The following is a 23405-nucleotide window of genomic DNA, read 5'->3' as shown; positions in this document are numbered from 1 at the left end:
GAAATCAGGCTAGGGACATATAGCTCACACAAGAGTTTTTGCAAGAAGTCATGAATTTTCCATGACTGAACTCCCCAATGACCTGTTAAAAACTCAAATGTGGTTTTTGGCTGAATTTATGTAGCAGATTGACATCATCTCTTTCCCCTACACTTAACTAAATCAAAGCAGATTTCACAGGGCAGAAGCCCTTGAGCAAGCAAAAGCAACAAAGCAAGTATCTTACGCTGTACCTTAAACAGTCAGCTGCATCAGGCAGGGCAATTAAACCTCACAGTTAGTAGACAGCTATGCACTTTTTTTTTTTTTTAAAGAAGGCTGTTTGCTAAAATTACTGCCGTTAAGTGCAGCTATTTCCTTTCATCAGAATAATTCAGACATTTAATCCCCTCTTTTGTCACCAGCACCACAGCTGGAGCACCTGGGGGCAAACTATGAGAGAGATGTTGGAAAAATGCCCTGACAAAAACCAGAAAGACTTTCAAAACATCTTGGAGCTTTTTCTGCCATCAGCTCTGGAAGTTATCCTGAAACCAGCTGAGAGTGCAGTTTGTGTGGCAAATAAGCAGATTCCTCCTTGTCCCCTAGTTTCAGAGCCTCCATTTTCTCTTACACGTTTCCCTTATACAGTATCTGACCAAACTTCATTTGGGCTGATACTGTATGAGCATTAAGGTAAGCTATAACATGCCACTGTGACACCACAAAGAACAGGAGGAGAGATATAAAAGTGTTTACCAAGGGCCAAGACCTCTGCCTTCAATGAGAATTATGTATGTACATTGTCTGCACAATTCTATTCTGCTGTGACCTCCTCTTATTCTTATTTTAATTGGACAGGGCTGAAAATATGGGCTCCTCAAATTTGGAACGTGAGAGTCCACAGCCCCAACCTGCTAACCTTTACAGCATGGTGTAATTTGATTTACATTTCTTGCTTCACAGAAGAATCCCTGAAGAAGCAGCTGGAAAGCCTTAACTGCAGGAGGGATTGGAGGATTTACCAAGTAGATCACAGTATGATTTTCATGTTAACAGGACTGATTTTTCTTTAATTTCTATAGCTATAAGTCCATCAACTTGAATGATTATTCCAGATTTATAGCAAGTTAAGTGAGAGGAGAATCTGGATTGAGAACGGTGCATGTGCCAAGAGCCACTAAATTAGCTCATTTTAAAACAAGCTTAAATAAAAATAGAGTTCTACTAACTTTTTATAGCTAAAGCCAGCTGGTCTATTAAATAGGGACAGACTTGGAATGAAAAGCAGGGTAACAGGGAGCCACCCAAGTAGCAACGAGGTGTCCCACTGTGTGTTAATGGCACGGCTCTCTCTCTTTACATTGGTAATTCTGTCAACTCAGAGTCCCTTAAAAATGTTCCCAGCAAGCTGCAGCCCTGCTGATCAGTGACTGAATCGTCCATCTTAAATGCACAGGCAGGCTGTACAACAAGCAGGCTCTTTTGGTTATGGGTAATGTCAAATCTTTGGCCATGCCTGGATTCACTGCTATGTACGCAGCAATGTTAGCTATTGTATTTTTAATTCCTTTGACCTGTGTAGTAAGACTGAAACAGTTTAAAATAAAACAATGAAAATAATTCTTGTTCTTTAAATAGCTTTTTTCTTACCTACATTTCTCTTTGGATCAAAGAATGAATTCACGCTGTTCCCTGATTTCAAATATTAAGACAAATTCCATAGCAGCATCTTGTGGCTCACTGAAAGTCTGTACAGGTGGAACCTCTGTAAACCGGGTCTCTCTGGTCAGGCAACATCTGTGATCCGGCAGGACCATGGGGGTTCCAGGACCAGAGGATCCCAGTGGAGGGCTGGTGCCTAGGAGACCTGCAGACTGGAGTCAGGAGCCTAGGTCCCCACAGCTGAGAAGCCAGGAGTGCCCCAGAGGGGCTGCTTGGTAGGGTTGTGAGCCTGGTGCTCCGCAGCAGGGCTGCTCAGCACACCCCAGTTGGGCTGCCCAGCACTGCCCAGAGGGGCCAGAAGCCCAGAGCACTGCAGCAATGCTGCGTGGAGGGGCTGGGACCAGCACGTCACAACGGGAGCTGTTCAGCTAGGCTGCCAGGTGCACCCCAGTTTGGCTGCTTGGTGGGGCAGGAGCCCAGTGTGCTGCAAGCGGGGTTGCCTGGATGGAGGGAAAGCGGGGCGGAGACCAGCAGGGCAGCTGGGCCTGCGGTCAGTCTAGTGCTGGAAGGGCTAGTAGGAAGGGGGCCAGATATGACCTCCCTTGGTCCGGCAAAATCCCTCATCCAGGACCAGTCAGGTCCCAAGGGTGCCGGACCAGGGAAGTCCAACCTGTAGTAGTTTTAGTCTTATTAAATTTGTACCAACACAGCTGGGAGTTAGTTTTTTTCAAATAGGCAGAAGTTAGCTAATATATAAACTGTTAAAATCCCATACCAGGTATGGTTAATGAGCTTCAGATAGACTAGAAAGCTGAGGCAACCAGTCTTCCAATGAACGCGAGAACTATAAACATGGTATTCACCTTTGTGCTGGCCACACCAATCTCTGGTCCTGCGTTGATATGGACACCGCAGTCTGTCTCTCTCGAAATGGAACTGCCCACGGTATTCGTTATCCCTACAGTGAGGGCTCCCCGCTCCTTGCAGTACCGAAGGCCCATCAAAGTATCTGCTGTCTCACCTGCAGAGATACATTTACACAGTCACAACTGAAGATCAATTATAGGCAAGATGATCACAAGCCTTTGTACTACTCTGCACTGGAGGCTGCTGAAACTCAAACAGGTCAGTCAGCAGATGTTTGTTATGTCATTGCAAACCAGAGCATCATCCTGGAAATGTGCAATACTTGCAGACCTGAAACGGATACCGAAGGAGATCAACGGTTACCCTTATGCTTAGTGTAATGGAAACAGTGTTCAGCAGGAATGGTACATTTGGGTATATCTTGGAAATTATAATGAAAACAGTTCTCTTCTACCTTAGTAATTAGTAATTCACCATGAGTCAAGAACACTCCACTTTGTCAAATGATTTAATACATATACAGTTGCAAGTTAATCATGCCCAAATATACTACCTATGCAAGATCTTAAATGATGTTAACATTTCCATGCAAAGGATAAATGTCACAATTCCTAACATCCTCCTATGCACCTATTTAAAATATTCTGGCGTTAAAAAATTCTAAAAGCAAGATTGGGGTTGGCAGAGAGTTGGGCCCATTGGAGTAAGTGCTGGCTTAGTCGTGTGAATTTCTACAGCCCCCAAATGCCTCTAATATTCTTTACTCAAGAGTTGTGCTGCAACCTGTTAAGACTCCATTTTTGGTAGTTTCCTCCAGAAATTTCCTCTCCCCTGAAAAACAAAACATGGTTTGGCATCTACAGTCTGTAGAAAACAATGGGATCAGTCTAAGTTATAGGGGTGTTCTGGTCACACACACTGGCCTGGATCTGGCTTAAAATGCCATGCAATTTAACCCTTTTCAAAATGGTATCTCAAAGGCCTAGGTTGTACATGTGAGATGGGGCTGACTCAGTCAATTGTTTTCATCAGACAGGAAGAATACAGTCAGGTTTTCTTAAGAGAATTAGACAAAAACAATTTACAGCCTCTGAAAAAGCAAGCATAAAATTCTATTGATAAATACACTTCGGCTGCATCTACACTGGCAAGATTTTGCGCAAAAGCAATTGCTTTTGCGCAAAATCTTCCTGTCTGTCTACACTGGCCACAAGTATTTGAGCAAGAACACTGATGTTCTACTGTATGAAATCAGTGCTTCTTGCGCAAACACTCTGACGCTCCCGCTCAGAGATAAGTCCTCTTGTGCAACTGTTCTTGCACAAGAGGCCAGTGTAGACAGGTAACATCAATTTCTTGCGCAAGAAAGCCTGATGGCTAAAATGGCCATCGGAGCTTTCTTGCACAAGAGAGCGTCGACACTGACACAGATGCTTTTCTGCAAAAGCAAATCTTTTGTGCAAAGGCACATGCCAGTTTAGATGCTCTCTTGCACAAATACTTTTAACGGAAAAACTTTTCCGTTAAAAGAATTTGCGCAAAATCATGCCAGTGTATATGCAGCCTTCTACTGCACACAGAGACAGTACTGGACAGAAAAATCCCTTAATTTTGCCATGTCTCACTGGAAAGTGTTAATAAGTAATACCCAAGCAAGCTTTCCCTCTATGGCTGTGTCTAGACTGCATCCCTTTTCCATAAAAGGGATGCAAATTAGACCTATCGCAATTGCAAATGAAGCGGGGATTTAAATCTCCCCCCACTTCATTAGCATAAAAATGGCTGCCGCTTTTTTCCAGCTTGGAGCTTTGCCGGAAAAAAGCGCCAGTCTAGAAGCGGATCTTTCGGAAAATAAAGCCTTTTCCGAAAGATCCCTTATCCCTCTTAAAATAAGGGATCTTTCGGAAAAGGCTTTATTTTTCGAAAGATCCGCTTCTAGACTGGCGCTTTTTTCCAGCAAAGCTCCGAGCCAGAAAAAGCGGCAGCCATTTTTATGCTAATGAAGTGGGGGGGGGATTTAAATCCCTGCTTCATTTGCAATTGCGATAGGTCTAATTTGTATCCCTTTTACGAAAAAGGGATGCAGTCTAGACACAGCCTATGTGTACAATACAAGTATCATCAAGAGGTAATAAAAACAAGGTTGTTATCGGTAAATTCTACTTTTACTATAATGTAGCAATATTCAGAAATCCCTGACAGCATGCTACAATGCTTAGATCATCACCACAGACTGAAGAATTTTTAAAAGGCTAAAGCAAAGATTTAGGAAGGGCTATTTGTAACCTCAACATTTACTTTGGTTTTCTAGCATTTGGAGACATTCAGCCATGTTCTTCCCCCAGGAGACAACAAGAATAATGCAGGTATTATCAGGGGAATCCTGTTTATTGGTGATATCCAAAGTTTAAGGGCATGTGTGTCTCTATGATACATTAACAAACAGGAACCATGTTAGAAAAAACGGCATTGCTCCTGGAGAAAAGCAGCAAACACATATGCATTCAAAACAAGAGCCAAAGTTGTAATAGTCAAAGTGGCTGAAACACTACCATGCACTTCCAGCACATACATCCAAGGAAACTTTATTTTTATAAAAAAGTAATAATATTTTTCCTACTGTATAGTGGTAGGAAAGAAGGGGAAAAAAAACTATTTCTGTCCAAATATGCCTTTTCATATGAAAGTTCAAGCTTTCAGACTAACAGGACACCACAGAAGGGCATAATGACCTTGCTTTGTTGCAAATGACCTTTAATATTAAAAATGCATTCATCTGGTTTCAGCGTAATATAGTTCATTAAGAATGCCATTTGTTCTAAGTGTGTTTTACCTTATGCTCCATTCTAGTTTGTGATTTACTATTTTATATATTCTTGTATAATCGTTTGTGTTAAATTATGTATGTCTATGGACCTGATGGATTTCAAAAGCCACTGGATGAGGCTTCTATAGGTGTGTAAAGGAACAATAAGAGACATCTTTAACCTGATATTCCATATAACAGCAAGTTCTATTTTATTAAATTGGGGAAAATTCTTTCCAGAGAAAGGGCACAAACATTTTTGCCACATTTCTGACTGACTGGACAAAACACAACAGTACGTGTCCAGTGCACTGGTATGAAGATGGATGAGATAAGCCTTTCCATAGCTAAATTCTACAGTGGTTAACTCCCCATGAGTCCTACTCACAGAGTGCAGAATTTGGCTGTGGATTTCTCCTTTGTAGTAGAGGAGTAACCCTACCTGACTGGCTGATAAAAAAGCAGACGTCATCTCGGAAGACTGGCGTATTCCTGTCCAAAAAGTCACTGGCTAGTTCAACCATAACAGGCAATTCAGTCAATTCTTCAAGCACTTGACGGGTCTGGTAAAATAGAGAGGTCAAGAAGTTACAGTGTGTTTAACCCCATTTTAACAAAAAGGTCCTGAATCCAAAAAAGCCCTCAAATTGCTAAAACAAAAGACAGGACTATGCAGCACTTTCAAGACTAACAAGATGGTTTATTAGGTGATGAGCTTTCATGGGCCAGACCCACTTCTATGAGGTAGACAGTTCATCAACTATCATTCATGCTTAAATTTGACACTTTACGAATGGGACTTAACAAAGATGCTAATTATCTCACCCATTACAAAGATAGCTTCTCCAATTATCACCTCTAATATCATTACCTCACAGACATTAACCTCCCCCCCATACACCTCTGTTCTAAAATCTGATTTGTCTATTTTATGTGTGTTCATTTTTTTTTATCCCTTTGGTATATATGGTCATGCCAATTTTCTTCCAGAATTTGATCTGAGGAAGTGGGTCTGGCCCATGAAAGCTCATCACCTAATAAACCATCTTGTTAGTCTTGAAAGTGCTGCATAGTCCTGTCTTTTGTTTCAGCTAGACCAGACTAACACGGCTACATCTCTATTACTACTCAAATTGCTAAGAATTGGAAAATATTACTGTAAAAACACCATCATGCAGGTCAATGAAAATATAACCCAAGCCTATTCGCTAGACCTAGACTCAAAAGTCACACTGGATCCGTAATATGAAAAGGCTGCTTATGACCATGATATTGAAATATGATCCCTAGGGACAGACCCACAATCTGGAGTGGTGATGACTAGAATACCACGCAGTTGTTTAGATCAAACATTGTTTAAAATATTATTTTACAAAATGTGTTTGTCTGCAACCTGGCTGAAGAGGCTGATTAGATTCCAACCTGGTCTGGGGGGTAGCAGAGGGAGGGACGTGGCCTGTGGGCAGCAGGGGCCACATGGGACAATGGGGGATGCATGCCACAGTGACCTGGGGGGCAGCCCAGGGTAACAGGGGCCATGCAGCAGACAGCAGCTGCTCCCCAGCGGAGGTAGAGGTGGCAGGGTACGTGCTGCTGGCCAGCGACTGCTTCCCAGGGTTGGGGCATGTGCTGCCCCCCTGTGGTCATTCGTGAGTATAACTGTCTCTGTTCTCACATCCCTCCCTTTCCATCTGATGCAAAACAATCCCATTCCATGCACATCCCATCGTCCCGGCACAATCAGATCCTGACCTTGATTTAAGTTGTAAGAGAAAGCTGTGAACCAAATTTGGTGGTCGTAGCTTACACTGTTTAGGAGGAGTGATTAAACAGATGGATGGACACACAGACAGACACATGAACTCTAAAATATACAGTAGACGGCAGCAGCTAATTCAGATCAGTTTGCAAGGAAATAGTCACAACCACTTACTGCAACTCCAGCATGGTAACTTGTCCCACAAGCAATCAGGATTAACCGTCGACACCGCTGAATCTCCTTGATGTGATCCTTCAATCCCCCCAGATTCACTGTAAGGGATTTGGATGGAAAAGTAAGGATAGCCCTGTTGCTCAAGGACAGATATAACACACCGATCCCCAGGGCCCCTCTGATGACTGTATAACTCCTTAGTCTGGCTCAGTCTACTTCCTAGCAGAGAGGGCGCTCATATAGAAGCAGCCATTATAAATGGCAACTCTGTCAGTAGAATGAACTATCCCCACACAGCCATGGAAGGCCCCTTCTCTGCAATGGCACTTCCTCTTGTAGACATAGGACATCGTTCTCTTTGGCCGTGCTTCTGCTCTACACCACCCCACCGCCATTTGGCAAGCACCAGGTTTAAAACAGTGAAAGGATTAATTTAAATTACCAGTGTAATCATCAAAGTTGACTCTTCCTCTCATTGTGTTAACAACAGATTCTGGTTGCTCAAAAATTTCCTTCTGCATAAATGAACTGAAGTTACCTTAAAAAGAAACCACACACACACAATGGAAACTTCATTATACTATTGAACAGGTATGCAATGAAAAGGTGAACACATGACAACGAACATGCCGATTGTTAGAATGGGGTGATTTTTCTCACTCCTGTATGTGATTGTGTTAACAAGAAAGGTGCACGCTGCTGTTATTTGGCCTTTCACCAATGCACCGGGAACTGGTTATTGCTGAAGGTCAGACATCAGACTTGATGGTCCCATGGTCTGATCCAAAATGACAAGTTCTATTTTCTCTTGGGGACCAATCTGGGAAGCAAGGGATGCTTCTGAATGGGAGCTAGGATCCTAAACCCTACAGTTTTGATTATTAAACCATTGGCTCCCATGGGCAGAGAACGGTCCCATATTCAAATGTAAAGAACTTTTACCCTTCATGATCTGCTGAAGTTCCATCTGCAAGGTCTGGACAGCACGTCCAGGGTGGTCGCCCGCTGTGCGTTTGATCCGGTGGATAGAAAGACGACCATCCACCACAGCGGCTACGTCGTCATCTTCTAGGAAAATCACTCTGTTGGTATGCTCAATGACAGCGCTATAAAGAGAACAGGTCAGCTGCCATAGGGCACCACTTCACAAAGGAGATGAGGTCTAGAGTTGAGCTCATAATCTCACATGCAATTTTTTATTTAAAGAAGTTGCACCGTTCACTTTCTAGTGCACCATTATTAGATTAATCTAAGGCCCCACTATAAGAAATCTCTATGAATTCCTTAGGCAAAGCCTGTTATGCAGCAGTGTAGTCTTATCATTCCAAGCAACAGACTGGGAACCAGCATTACTGGACTCTATTCTCACCTCTATACTAGAAAAACAGATTTGAAAATACAAGCTTTTAACTGATGCGATTTTAAATATGATTGTGACCTGAGCTTGGACAGAGCAAACCATATTTAAATACATCAGCTGGTTATAGTGAGCCCTGTATACCTAGCATGGAAACTCTCTGTGTAAAAAGCAGGTAAGACACATGGGTATCAAAAGGCCACATGTGTAAAGCTCTTCAAACCTCTTAGATGCAAGTCAGTTACTGTCACACTTACAGGTGCTTCTGGAACAAACACTGTTACTTTAACAACATGCTAAAGAGTAGCAGTTTCATCAGGGATTGACCAAGGCTAATTTTTTACCAGTATCTTTTACCCTCCAATAGGGTTAACATAAAAGATTTTATAGATGATATGGGGAATTAAACAAGCACAGAGTCCTTAGAACAGCGGTTCTCAAACTTTTTGAGCTCCGGAGCCCTTTACGTAAGCAAAAATGTATGCGGAGCCCCAGCGGTCCACTGATTGTATGTGTTGTACTTATCGATGTTTCCAGTTTGTCAACCTCGTGGAGCCCCTGGAGATGACTCGCAGAGCCCCTAGGGGTCCGCGGAGCACAGTTTGAGAAACACTGCCTTAGAAGAATTGCACAACTCTCCTGATAATTTCTGGGTCAGTCTGTTTTTTTAATTAAGGCCACTATCTTCACAAGATTCCCATTATTCACCTCTGGAATCATATTAATTGCATAATTTGCACTAGGACAATGCCACTAGAATATTTCAAGCCTTTATTTCTTTAAGTCTTATTTAACTTCCCTTTCACCCACTCCTTGTCATCAGTAAAAAAGGGGGCATACAATGTACTGAGGGGCAACATCTAGTTGATGTTTTTAAGACACTGTGACAGTTAAGTGTTATTGATAAAGCAACAGTTGTATTAAGTTATTCATTTGGGCTCTGAATTTACAGAATCTTACCTCGCGTCAGAAGCAAAGTAGTACTCCACAGCTTTCTCTTCAACGGGGAAAAGACAGGTGGTACTGTCAATACGGGAGAGGCTGCAGCTTCCTTTCTTGTCTTTACCTGGAATGTCGGACACTGTATTAGCATTTAGTGCCACCTACACTTGCACAATAAATAAGGCATTGGAATATGTCAGCCTTGATCACAGTTCCCAACTCACAGTATCAACATGAAGCTTTATTTTGAACACTTCACATTTTTAAGATCAAGGCACTAGAATCAATTTAACACTGATGAAAAGAGGCTTAGCCAAAGTGATCAGGTTTTTTTTTCTGGGCAATATATCGTTTGTTCCCATTCTTGAGCTCTTTCCTAGGTTGCTCACATGGCAATGAAAGCTTTTTGGATTAACTTGATGCTCAAAATACTACAAAGATGTTCCATACTTCTTGAATGTCTATAGAAAACATCAGTAAAAGAACTATGCTCGGAAATCTCTGTGCGACTCTATTCCATTTCTGGAGGTTTTGAATTTATTCAATATCAATATTTTTTCTCTCACTCTGTCCTACTTACAAGTCTAAACTTTTTTTAGAACTGCTGGGCACACGCACCCTAGAGTTTGAGAAACAAGCAGGACTTCATCGCCCCAGGCTTAATAAAAATTCACCACACCAATCTCTTCCCTCTACTACACCTGTGCAATCACATGGTCTTCTGTGCGGCTCAAAAGATGTAACCCAAAAGCAAACTCTCTCTCCTGGTCCGTTTGTTAGCAGTGTTCACACAGAGGCTATGGAGCATGAGAGCACAGTACTGTCTGCATGAGTCTACAAGTGGAGCAACTGACAAATGAGCTTCTTATAATTTTGGTCCAAGCTTGTAACACCAGCAGCCTGCAATTTGGACACTCAGGCTGTGTCTAGACTACATGCCTCTGTCGTCAGAGGCATGTAGATTAGACACATAGGCAAAGTCAAATGAAGCCGCGATTTAAATGATCGCGGCTTCATTTACATTTACATGGCTGCCGCGCTGAGCCGACAAACAGCTAATCAGCTGTTTGTCCGCTCAGCGCGCTAGTCTGGACGCTCCCCCGCCGACATCAAAGCCCTTTGTCGGCAGCCCCGGTAAACCTCATCCCACGAGGAATAACGGGGCTGCCGACAAAGGGCTTTGATGTCGGCAGGGGAGCGTCCAGACTAGCGCGCTGAGCGGACAAACAGCTGATCAGCTGTTTGTCGGCTCAGCGCGGCAGCCATGTAAATTTAAATGAAGCCGCGATCATTTAAATCGCGGCTTCATTTGACTTTGCCAAAACAACAAATGTACATGGCTCCGTCGACGGAGCCATGTAGTTTAGACGTACCCTCAGATTTAACCGCTCATAGGAATAACTTCTGTTGGTCCAAGGGAGGCGTAACTAACAGCAATAATCTTTGAATCAAAGGATACGTTTTTGGGGAATTGGTAGAAAATTTTCCAAAAGCCTGAAATTTCACTGAAAATTCTCTATAGCATTTCAATATTTTTAACTATCTCTAGATTTTTTTTCTTAACTTCAAGAAATATTTAGCAGTGAAGACACTGTAATATAATTTAAGGAAAGTGTTACTTAATATTTAAATTTGGACAAAACATTGTAACAAGACAGAGAGCAACTCTGCCATGGCAGGCAGATGATTAGAAAAAGCAGAAGACACAGAGGATAGATGGGTTACAAGAGAAACTGCAAGTTTAGAGGACATATTTTACATTGATATATACTACAAGGAATATAATCTACAACCCTGATCATTTCACTTTGACTAAAATAGCATAAATTGGGCGGCATTTCAATTATAGACCATGTACTTCATTGATTTAGATGGGGCTCCACACAATAGCTAATATTAAAATTCATACAGCTGCAATTTAGTTATGTTTTCCAAAACCATTTTTTTCTATAATCAAAAATAGTTTCATGTTGATACTGATGAAAAATAAGGAAGTTCCGCTAAACCAACAGTTCAGAGCACCTCAGACTTTTTCTTTCAGTTTGCAAACCAGAAAACAGACAACCACCAGAAAAGGCAGAGCAATGGGTCCAGTGTCCCTTCTCCAATAAAACGCCCACCCTTGATTAAAGCATGCAGATTTTCTTTTCCCAGGCACATTTCACCACATCATCTTTATTACACTGGCATTGCTTTCCAAAGAGCAAACACCCTGTGTTGCACAATCCCAATGACAATACTTAGTGATCAGCTGTAAATACAATAGGAGGGCGTGCATATGCAAGACAGCACATACACACACACACACACGTCTAAATAATGGGGAATGGATCAGCCTTGAGAGCAAATTCATGCTGTTTTGTTTCATGTAATAAAATGCATTAGATTCAATCTTTTAGTCATCACTACTTAAGTAGTTACAATGGTCAGTTTCACCTAACCAAAGCCAACTGCATATCATCAGTGGATATATGGGATCACTGATATAGGTCACCTGGCTGCCATGTATTACTATTTAATAGACACAGAGCAGCAAGTCCTCACCTTCAGAACAATGATTGCTATCTACTCGGGGCAAAAATAGGTGGAGATTTTGTAGATAATTGGGGGAGAATAAAACGAGCACTTCAAAATCCCTTGGAAGAAAAACTGCTGGGCATATTGTGATACTTCATCAACCCCCTGTAGCACTTTCAAGTATAGCCTAGTTTTAAAATGCTAACATGGCAGAGAATAATATTAGCTTCTACTTACTATGAGGTACTTTCCGTGCTTACTTGAGCAAGGCTACCTTTGAAATTGCTTTGCGAGGCATTTGCAAAGACAGAGTGGCATAGGCTAATTCACAGTCTTTACCTAAAACCACATGCCATTATATGCATTTCCTGGGATAATATGAAACCCGATTGCTAGCTACCAAAGGAAGAGCAGCACATCTTGCTAAGCTGCCAGCAGTAGGTCTTACCACAGGCATGAACTGTTTTTGAAAAGTGAGAAACCAACCATTTTAATGCAGTTTAATTAGACAAATTGTGGTATGCCACCAGACCTTTATCTGTGCTTACAGAGATGGAGAGAAGCCGAAATCACCTACTCCTTTCACTTCAAAAATTAAGTGTAAGTTGGCTACACTGACCAGTCCACGATCACCTCCATAGCTCCAAAACCCTCTAAAACATCATGACACTGCCTTGTTATTGAGGTCACTCGCTATTCCTAACATGTGCATCCCATTATGATGTACCTACATGAAATTAAATTCAGCCCCAAGCTACTACGGAGACTTATCCCCTTCCTAGCTCCTTATGAATCCTTATAAAGAACTCTCCTAGTTCAACCTCACACTGTGTCAGACGGTGCGTGAAAGGCTATTTTTAAAACAGAAAAGGAGAACTTGAGAAAACAGATTAGACTGTTAATTAACAATGATTCATCACAGCTAAAGGCACGCCCCAAACTCAAGTACAGAAATAGATTTTTTTGGGGGAAAAAAGTCAGGATCTAAAAAGTGAAATAAACCCAAGCTACAATGTGAACCCCACTGTATCAATCACATGCTGCAGATCAGATGAACAGTTTGCTCAAACCACTTTGCTTTGGTGATGAGGTTTCTCAATGTGAAAGTGTTTTCTAATTCCAGTGGGGTATAATTTCAGTGTTTTTTACCCCCATCCCTTTTACAAAAAAAAAAAAAAATCTTATTTCACTCTTTCGCGCAGTAAATAATCCCACAAGGAACTCATGAAAGAACCTCTTCAATTAGCCAAATTAAACTCACAATATATTCAGAATCACTGTAACACTCATACTTACGGGAAAGCAGTTTTGGGGTGGGTGGGGGGGGTATTCTAAAGTAAAAATCTTTGGGTCTGTTTCATTTTGCTACATGGAAAGCAATAACCACATCCTAAGGAGGCCAAGCTAATTTCCCTTGTTATCAATTCTTTTTCAAAGAAAAGGCAAAACTTGTTGTATTATAGGTATGTCTCAAGTAGGCACCTTTCTCCAGTTCTATGGATATTCCACCCACAGAATGATCTATAGGTTGCACAGCTGAAAGTGTAACAAAAAAAGAAAAATAACTTCACACAATCAGTGAAAATAATCATTTTTTAAATGGAACAGTATAAATTAAAAGAGAAACAGTCTGTACAATTCACCTGTCCTGTACAGTACTGGAATGTGGTCAGTGGAGAGCTTGTGTTCACTTCGAACGCCAATCAGCAGGGGACTTCCTCGTCTGCATATTAAACATGGAGCGTTAAGTGATGATACACAGAGCATCAATGTACCAACCTGAAACTAGAGGGACTGCTGTTCAACACCCCGATATCAAAACCAATTAACCTCATCCAGCTTGTTTTATTGACACTCTTCTCAAACAATCAATTGGTTAATGCAAGTGAAGGAGGCCGCAAAACTTAGGACAAAATTCTCTTCTCAGTTACATTAACCTCCCCCAAACACTGAGGATGCGGTTTTCAAAGCTCATTAGCGATTTAGCCATACAATTTTAGCTCAAATTAATGGGAATGGTGTGGCTAAATCTCTTTGGCCTGCCCCCGCCCACTCCTGCCTGCATGTAAGTGTGTAACTGCTGAAATGTGCAACAGTTAAACGTTTACCTGAATAACAGTTTTTAAACATCGTGATTTCAGACCTGTTTTACATGGGTATAAGTGAGATTCTGAGAATGAATCTGGTAGTTCAGAATTTCTCAGAAGAGGGACCTTATGAACAAGAGATGGGGGAAAGAGAAGAAAAAAGTAAACTACATTAAAAAAAATCAGATTTTCAAACAATGCAGGGAGAACATCCCCTAGGTTACTCTCCTCGGACTGATACACCGCCATCAGCAGCAAGAAGAGGAAGAGTTTACGAAATTGCATTGGCTATGACTGCAGATAAAAGGAAAATATTGTCCACTGAAAGATACATTGTTTACTATAGCAATCTTTACCTCGTGCCAACAGCTTGACCAGGATAATGGACACTTTTAAAAACAAGGGCAAAAGCACCTTCCTGGAAGAAAGGACACAAATGAGGATACCATTACAAATGACATTTACAGCCAACTTTTTCAAATACCAGCATGTACATTGCACCTATAAGAATATTCTTATTCAATCCAACAACTGTCTGTTGGTGCGTTTTTCAGAGTCAGTATTTCATGTGCCTAGTTTTGAAACCATGTCCTTTCATTCCCTTGGTCTAAACCAGTTATTTTTTAAAAAAGCAGGACTCCCTAGTTAGCCTCAACTGACTACCAATGTAGAAGCTCTTAGAGCAGTTCAGATGGTGGTGAATTGGCAAACGGTGCCAGAGGTTCTCAAACCTCATCGCACCGCGACCTCAGAAGGGGGAATCGAAGCCTGAGTCTGCCCTAGCCCTGCTGCCCCGGATAGGCAGGACCAAACTCGGAGCCCCTCCAACCCAAGTGGGAGGTGGGGTGGGTTAAAGCCAGAGCCCAAGGGCTTCAGCTGCAGCCTCCAGGCCTGTAACCTGAGCCCTCACAACCCCATTAAAACAGGGTAGCAACCATTCTGGAGTGCCCAGCCCACAATCGACATACAAAAGATCCAGCCAACAAACCTTTGTGCTGAATGACTTGAATCTATTTGCCAAACCGCTTGGGCTCTCACGCCATTGGAACACCTCCCACAGCCACCAAAGGTGCTATGCAAAATTGGTGCCTTGCCTAGGGCTGCTGCCATTCTCCTGTCACCCCATGGCTATTCAAATAGCAAAATAGCACCAGGAGGAAGCAAAGTGCTTTGATGCTGTTTTTATGCACAGGACTGTGCAGACGACTACTAATAAAAAAAACCCTCAGAAGATGGGGCTGATGGACCTGTAACTAAACATACATGCTTTTCAAGCAAGTTTCCACAAGAGGTCAGCATCTCTTTCATTACTGGAGGTTTACAACCAACCAACTTCAGGTCCAGTTTCAGGAAAGGAAACACCGTCTCAAAGCTTTCAATGGGACATAAGCACAAGCTTAAATCCTGCCCTAAACAGAGGTGCTTTCCTGAGACCGGGCTTTAGATTGTGACCGAGTAAAGAAACAAGCATCCTACTGCAAACACGCGCACACTGTGGAGAGCCCGTGGTGCCAACAATCATCTGATGCAATAAAGCAGAGCCCTGTGCATCTGGGGATGTGGATATGCACAGCTCATTCTCACGGCTATGAATGTGGATATAGATACGAACGCAGAGCACTACAAAAAAGCACCCACAATCCGTACTTTTAACTGTGCAACTTGCTGTCACGTCGATAGCCACATCTCCTCTAGGAGCACTTTCATCAGGGTAAGAATACCAGTATCTCAGCTAAGTACTTCTAATAAAGACACAGCTGTACAAGCCAACCTGTGTTTGTATAGCCCACTAAAACTGACCCTGCAAATGCAACAAGCTTTACTGATAAAGCTGGCACACACTTGTCAACACAGCTGCAACTACACACTAGGGGCTTCTGTCGGCACACGATGTCGATCAGGAATCAGACCTCGTCCCACTCCTGACTGACAGAACAATGCCTTCAGTTTACAGTCTAGAAGCTGAGCAGGATTAAACATTTAATTGAAAAAAATCCATAGTTTATTAGATAGGAATATAAATTCTTGTGCTTCAGAGCATAAACCAAACACTGATTGCCTGGAAGGAACATTTCTATATAGATTATTCTTTAATTGTCCACTATGGGGTTTCCTGCACTACTTACTAAAGAACACAGAATACAGCAGCATATTGGATTAGACCGGGGTGGGCAAAGGGGCCTCTACAGGCTGGATTCAGCCTGCCAAGCGGGTGGATCCGGCCCACGGAGGCCCTTCCACTCCCCTGCCCCCAGGCCAATTAGGACTTGGGGGTGGGGAGAAGTGCACAAAGTTTCCTCTACCCTGCCAGGAGCACGCAGCACTCGGAAGCATCAGGTGCTCCTGACAGGGCTGGAGGAGGCCGTGTGTGCTCCCCAGCCCTCAGGCAAATCAGGGTCTGGAGGCGGCGGGAACATGCAAAGTTTCCTCTGCTCTGTCCTCCCCCTGCGAGGAGCACGCAGCGATTAAAAGTGCCACGCGCTCCTGGTAGGGTGGGAGGAGGCTTTGCGTGCTCTCCCTATCCCCAGGCCAATCAGGACAAAGTTTCCTCCGTCCTGGCCCCACCCTGTGAGGAGCATGTGGCACTTAGAAGTGCCGTGAGCTCCTGGAAGGGTGGAAGAAGACTTCACCCGCTCCACCACCCCCAGTCCCCATACTCCTCCTCCTCCAGGCCGATCAGGAAGTCTCCTCCCAGCCAGGGTCATGGGCACATGGGAACGGGGCGGGCAAAGGCACTCCCCCACTCCCAGACCAATCATGATCTGAAGGTGGGGAACCCAAAGTATCCTGGCCCCTCCCCTTCCAGTGCAGCCCAAGGCCACTTCAGAAATTTTTGAAGTGGTCCCCGGCAAAAAACTTATTGCCCACCCCTGGATTAGACAATGCTTGGTCAGACTGAGCAATTCCTGTGTTCCGACTTGAAAATAAAAACTATGCTAAAATATTTCAATGTGAGACCCGCACCAGGAGCTTTACTTCTGGGTCTAAAAACAGTTTTAATAAACTAATATTTAAATTTAATTGCTATATTACCAGTTGCTGGATAACCCTCTCCACCAGGGTGGTGAAGCTAATGTCATCACTTTCACGGTTGTCGTACATGTACTTGACAAGCTTGGCAATGCTTTCTGTGTCGGTCTCAGACTCAAAATCATACCCTTTGCTTTCCTGAAAGCAAACCCCAAAAATGCCAGGTTATTACGATGAATGTTCATTATTTGTATTACTCTAAACTCTGGAAGTTCTAGTCATAGGCTCCACTGTGCTGGGATCTGTACAAACTCAGGAAAGATGGTCCCTGCCCCAAGGAGATTACAATCTAAGTATAAAATAAGAGATAAAGATTGATGCCAGCAGACAGAAGTACAAGGAACAGTGGGCAGCCAGATACGCAGGGGTCTCAGCACACCGGCACCCTAACTATTGTCAAGCTTTCTGTAGGCGAAGGAGGGTTTTGAAGGAGGACAGGGAAGTAGTTTTGCAGATGTTTTCAGGGAGCTCTTCTCAAGCTTTATTTGAAAATGTAACAAGTGGATGATGGAGGCTGGAATCAGGCCGATTGGAGGTGGGGATTGACATCTCGACAGTGAATGAAACATGATAGTGGAGGGAGTGGGGGGGAAAGAATAAGCAGAGAAGGGCCTTGACAACAAAGACAAGTAGCTTAAGACAGATGAGATGGAGAGGGGAAGCAGTCGAAGGGACAGGCTAGAAGGATGAGGCTTGCAGCAGCATTCTGAATGGATCTAGCAAAACAAGCCACAAGATGACATCATTAGAGACTTTGGTGGAGAAGAGTCAGTGGAGCACTGGGGCAGAAACAGGCTGGAGAGGAATTCTAGACAGGAATTGTGCCAAGCCTGTTCATTGAGCAGAGAGATGAAAGGGAGAGGCAGAGCTGGCGAAGTCCTGGAGAGGCAGATGGGATCGTGGGTGGGCTTGTTTGTTTGTTAAGATGGGCGAGACGCTTGTCTTGTGAAGGGCAGGGGACCAAGCAGAGTGAGAAGAGAAGAGGAGAGAGAAGCATGGCATCAGAGTGGGTGCAAGGGACATTGTGAGTGGGGCTATTCACCATGAACATAGAAAACAGTGGAGTCCTGCAGAACACCAAAACAGTCACTGAATAGCCTGGCCCTGGTTAAGAAGCTCACTAAGTAGGGAAAACAGCTCAGTCAAAAATTCTTAAGTCGTCTCAGCCAGCCTTGTACATAATAAGAATCTCCACGGGTGCCCTCTCCCTCGCATAATCTCTCTCATGCTACTATACATCAGGGTGCTCTTGATGTATGAAACTGGGTTCAGGGCCCCACTGTTGACAGCATAATCAAAGGGTTATGAAGTCCTGTGAACAGAATGGCCAGCTGGCATATTATTTCCATTACCGCCAAAGGCCAGCACATGAAAACAGATCCTTCATCCTGAAAGAGAGTGTTCTCAACCTCATACACGGGACAGTGTGATCGATCCATGACCTGAGGAGGGGGATAGCTACCCCTAAGGCCTCTAAGCTCCACCCACAAATCAAATCAACACAGGGACGGCCAGATGGGCAGAGTTTATGACCACCTGAGATCATCCCATGGTCACCACAATAGCCATGAAGCCTTCACCTGTCTCAGAAGAGTTTCCACGTTTGTACGTTGAAATCACTGGGCACTATTCGCCTCTGGGGCAAGACATTTAGGCAGCTAATGCAAGGACTTTGAGGTTCAACTAGCATGGGGTGCCATTATAACTTTTTCCCACAGCTCAGGCGCACAGCTAGCTTTACTTACCAAAAACTTTCTCAGGTCTTTGTAGTTGGTTATAATGCCATTGTGGATAACAATAAATTCTAGTGAATAATCATAAAAAATGTTACTCAGGTCTACGATATAAATACTTTACATAGACAATAACAGCACATGAAATATTTTATTCTAATAAGCCTACTTAGACAACAGTAGCAGCATCAAAATAGTGAGCAGTTTCTGTAATACACAGCAAGTACTTTGCACAGATTCCCTGCTGTTGGCAAGGACTATTCTAAGTTGTCCAGGAGTAAAACCCGTAAGTTCCAATTCCTAGTCCTGTTCTCCATGTGTTGGAGTAGAGTTCTCACACCACCAAATAACCTTTTCAGAGCAAATATTACAAAGAAAACTCACCAATCTGTTCTCTTTTGAGGGCAGCTTATTTAACTTCCATGCGTTTTTAAAATGTACAGTAAACTTCCGATAATCCGGCACCTTTAGGACCCAGGGGGTGCCGGATTATCAGATATGCCGGACTATCCGAAGGGGGGGCTATGAGGGGTCTAAGGTGGTGTGGGGGGATGCCACCCCAGACCCCTCATAGCCCCCCCTTCCGATATTCAGGCTCTGCCCCAGGTGTCCCCGATTCAGCCGCTGCTGGTCAGTTTCAGCAGCAGCTGAGTCAGGACGCCTGTGGCAGAGCAGCTGGGGTGCTGCAGGGTTGGTCCAGTAGCGCCGCCTCTTGGCGCTGTGAGATCAACCCGGCAGCACCTCAGTTGCTCTTGGGGACGCCTGGGGCAGAGCAGCTGGGGTGCTGCTGGGTTGGTCCCGCAGCGCCAAGGGGCGGCACTACCGGACCAACCCGGCAGCACCCCAGCTGCTCTGCCCGAGGCGTCCCCAAGTCAGCCGCAGCTGAAACTGACCAGCAGCTGACTCCGGGAAGCCCGAGGCAGCCGCTGGTCAGTTTCAGCAACGGCTGAATCGGGGACAGCTGGGGTGCTGCCAGGTTGGTCCCGCAGCGCCAAGGGGCAACGCTACGGGACCTACTGGCAGCACTCCAGCTGCTCTGCCCCCAGCTTCCCCGATTCAGCCGCTGGTCAGTTTCAGCAGCGGCTGAATAGGGGAAGCCGGGGGCAGAGCAGCTCTAATGGTCTGGCTGCCCGGAGTACTTCCGGGTTCCTGATGGTGCTGGACCATCAGGAGTGCCGGACCAATGGAGTTTTACTGTATTTAATAAAGACAGCTGCCACAGTGATACACTGTGTATTAGTAATACCAACTCCTCTAACAATGTTTTCTTAGTATCATTGCATGCAATTCAAAATAGAGGTAATTTTTCTAATGTAGAAGAGGAGAATCTAGGCTAGCCTTCATATGTGCCCATTACCCAATATTGTTAGTCATGCTTATCAAATCAGGTCTTAGTGCTGAGGATGCTAAACATACACAATAATTATGCAGAAATCTTGTGACCAGAAGATTACAGAATATATTTAATATCTGCTTGTAACAAATTTATGAGCAGTACTCGTCTCAACAATATATAATTAGAGATGATCCTTTTTATACAAGCTGCAGGTTGAACCTACGAAATCCAGGACTCTCTGGTCCAGCAACATCTGTGGTCCAGCAGGATCGTGGATGTTGCCAGATCAGAGAGCCCCAGAGCACGAACTGGCTGGGAGACCCATCCCCCGGGAGCCCAGGAGTGGCACCGGCGAACCCTGTCCCAAGGGAGCCTCAGCCAGGTGTGGGAGAAATGGGGCCATGGTGGCTTGGAAGCTCCATCTTCAGGGAGCCTCAGTGAACTGGAAACTAAGTCCAGGCCCTGCAGGCTGGAGTCCAGTGGTAGTGGGGCCGGAGAGGAGCCAACTGCAGGTAAGGGGAGTGTTCCGGGAGGCCTCACTCAGGATGAATCAGGCCCCAAAGGTGCAGGATAAGGGAGGTCCAACCTGTACTATTGTATCTCGGGTTTGTTTTTTTATTTTACACTACAAATAGGATGGTCAGCACAATTTATTCCATTTGAAAATCTTCATAAACTAACTGGTAACATCTCCAGGAATTCCAAATATCTTGGCCTTGTCTTTTAATCCCAACAGTTTTTACTGAACCACCATTTGACACAACACTGAAATCACCTAAAATTAGTTTAACAGATGGAGGATGAGGAACAGGAGATCCAGGTTCTATTCCCAGCTCTGCCACTGGGCTGCCAGGTGACCGTGGGCAAATAATTTCACCTCTGTGCCTCAGTTTCCCCATCCTTAGAATGGGGACAATGATACTGCCTTCCTTTGTAAGGGGTTTGAGATAATGGAACAGAAAGCACTAAGTACTCTTGTTCTTACACCCAGCTCTGCCACAAATCACCTTGCTTTTTCTGATTTTTCCTCATCAGTAAGTGAGAATGCTAATAATGACACAAGTAAATTATCACTGTCTGTAAAGCACTTGAGATTCAAGCTGGTGCATAGATGAAATGACTTATAACAATAACAATCCTAGAATCCTAGAGCTGGAAGAGACCTCAGGAGGTCATCAAGTCCAGTCCCCTGCCCAAGGCAGGACCAATGCCAATGATAAAATAGGCTGGAGCTGTTCTCATTGAGGTCAATGGCCAAATGCCTGTGGGCTTCAAAAGAAGCAAGATGAAGACCACAGCTTGAAACAGAATATGTATTCTGTATGCTCTGCCTCCAAGCACGTGCTTTCAAAGAGGGACAGACCACACTGCACCAATGGAATTTCAGTATGAACCCCCTTGGCATGTGAAAGGCAACCTAGGCTAGTGAGTAGTGTATGAGTGATCCTCCTTCATCCCAAGGGGCTGCAAGATGGTCATAGCCAAGAGGATATAGGGCAGTTTTGCCAACTGCATTTATATACCTAGAATGAACCGTAGCAGCGCTTTGGATGCAGAGGGAGCGCACGGCTCTCACAGTCAGTGTTGTGTGCAATCAGCATGCACCTCGCTTCATGTGTGTGTCACTTTGGTAATACCAGTGGGAAAAAGCTACGCAGATGAAAAGCAGCGGAGTCTGGTAACCCTGCGCATGGGCAGCAGTAAACTAAATGTCTCATGGGCCACACATAGATCCCCAAAGGGCCGCAGGTTGCCTACTACTGCCCTGGAAGTATTGAATAAGTGGCAGTTTGCAAGAGCATATTCACTGCTCCGATTTCCTTTACTCTCTCCGTTCACACAAATAACGCCGGCTTACCATTATTTTTATCTGAGCGCTGAGGGTGGCTGTTGACGGGACTGGGCTCACCATGAGTAGCCCATCGGGTATGTGCGATGCCAAGATGTACATCAAACTCGATATCCAGGTCCATATCTTGTTGCTCTGCAGACAGAAATGCAAAAATGTCACATTATTAGGAAATGAACTAATTCACACTAAAGCCTACCTAAGAGATGGGTCTGACTTTGTGCGCCTAACAGGCAATGCAGGAAGTTACATAGACACTGAAATATTCAAGTAAAAATATAAATCAGAAAATTATGAGCACAATGTAAGCAAAACACCAGGTATGGTTATTGCAGTCAAGACCACGTTCAAGGCCCAAGCCAATAAAATGATGATTTCTCATATAATCAAGGATTTTCCATATGATACACACATCCTGTGCCCCCTTCATTGGAGCCACTTTATTGATTAGTACCGCTGACTCGAGTAAAGGTTTGCAGCATCAAAGATCAAACGTTTAATGTAACTGTCGATGTTTTAATATAAATTGATTAATTTATTTTCTTCTAGGCCCATACACTTCCTGAAAATAAGAGTGGAGCATTCTGAATATTGCCTATGAAAATCAAAGCTGTCTGTGAGCCAGGTGTGGAATATTCCCTAAGCTTGTATTAGGGCAAAACGTATCCCAACACCAGGACATTTACAACAAGTCTTTTGGTTTTCACCAAGAATCTCTCTGTCTCGGAGCTTGTTTCCACTATGCCAGGGATCAATGCTGCAACGATACAGCAGCTGTTGATTTATCAGGTCTGCTTAGCCACGATAAATCGATCTCTGAGCGTTCTCTCGTTGACCTTACCACACACAAGACACTACAATAAGTATGTTGGACTTTAGCAATGCTATTAGCTGAAGTGATGTAGATTAGATTGATGACCGGGGTTAGTATAGACAGGGTTTCAGGAGTTCACTTATTTTGCCACTCAGTCCTCAATAAGAAGCCATCTGAAAATTGTTTACACACACATTTTTTTCTCCTGAGAACATTTTCAACTCTGATAACAGTTTCTTCTGCATGCTGCGGAAATACCTGTGAATTTTATTTGAGTAGCTTTCACATGCTTTTATTAACCAACAAACCAACGGGAACGTGATTGTGCAACAATGGGAAAGACTTACAAAACTAGGATCATAATTCTCAAAAGCACACACAATGAGCTATTAACACGTTCATAACACTTCTTAGTAAAACATAAAACTTGTCAGACAACTAGGGATGCTATAAATCATGCAGGGTAACAAATGTAATCGCTGAAAACATC

The 23405-nt window shown here is 43.7% G+C and overlaps 1 protein-coding gene across 4 annotated transcripts in view; it reads right to left on the bottom strand.

The window, feature by feature from the left end:
• The window catches only part of GFPT1 (glutamine--fructose-6-phosphate transaminase 1), a 63900-nt gene that overhangs the window by 13844 nt on the left and 26651 nt on the right, over positions 1-23405 (bottom strand). Inside the window, exons 4-16 of one of the 4 annotated variants that reach the window (XM_089773863.1) lie at positions 22111-22236; positions 18929-18987; positions 17187-17321; positions 14510-14571; positions 13710-13789; positions 13549-13602; positions 9568-9673; positions 8193-8356; positions 7693-7788; positions 7251-7348; positions 5760-5880; positions 3295-3342; positions 2508-2665 (exon numbers count right to left, since the gene is read on the bottom strand). In XM_089773863.1, the coding sequence (XP_089629989.1) occupies positions 2508-2665; positions 3295-3342; positions 5760-5880; positions 7251-7348; positions 7693-7788; positions 8193-8356; positions 9568-9673; positions 13549-13602; positions 13710-13789; positions 14510-14571; positions 17187-17321; positions 18929-18987; positions 22111-22236 (1307 nt within the window). The remainder of the gene's footprint in view (positions 1-2507; positions 2666-3294; positions 3343-5759; positions 5881-7250; positions 7349-7692; positions 7789-8192; positions 8357-9567; positions 9674-13548; positions 13603-13709; positions 13790-14509; positions 14572-17186; positions 17322-18928; positions 18988-22110; positions 22237-23405) is intronic. The other 3 variants (XM_075910965.2, XM_089773864.1, XM_075910966.2) reach the window with 3 other exon arrangements.

This window comes from Pelodiscus sinensis, chromosome 28, assembly GCF_052426305.1.
Source record: "Pelodiscus sinensis isolate ZL-2025 chromosome 28, ASM5242630v1, whole genome shotgun sequence".
NCBI classification, from domain to species: Eukaryota; Metazoa; Chordata; order Testudines; family Trionychidae; genus Pelodiscus; species Pelodiscus sinensis.
Note: the sequence above shows the minus strand (reverse complement) of the source record. Positions and strands in the feature narration are given on the sequence as shown.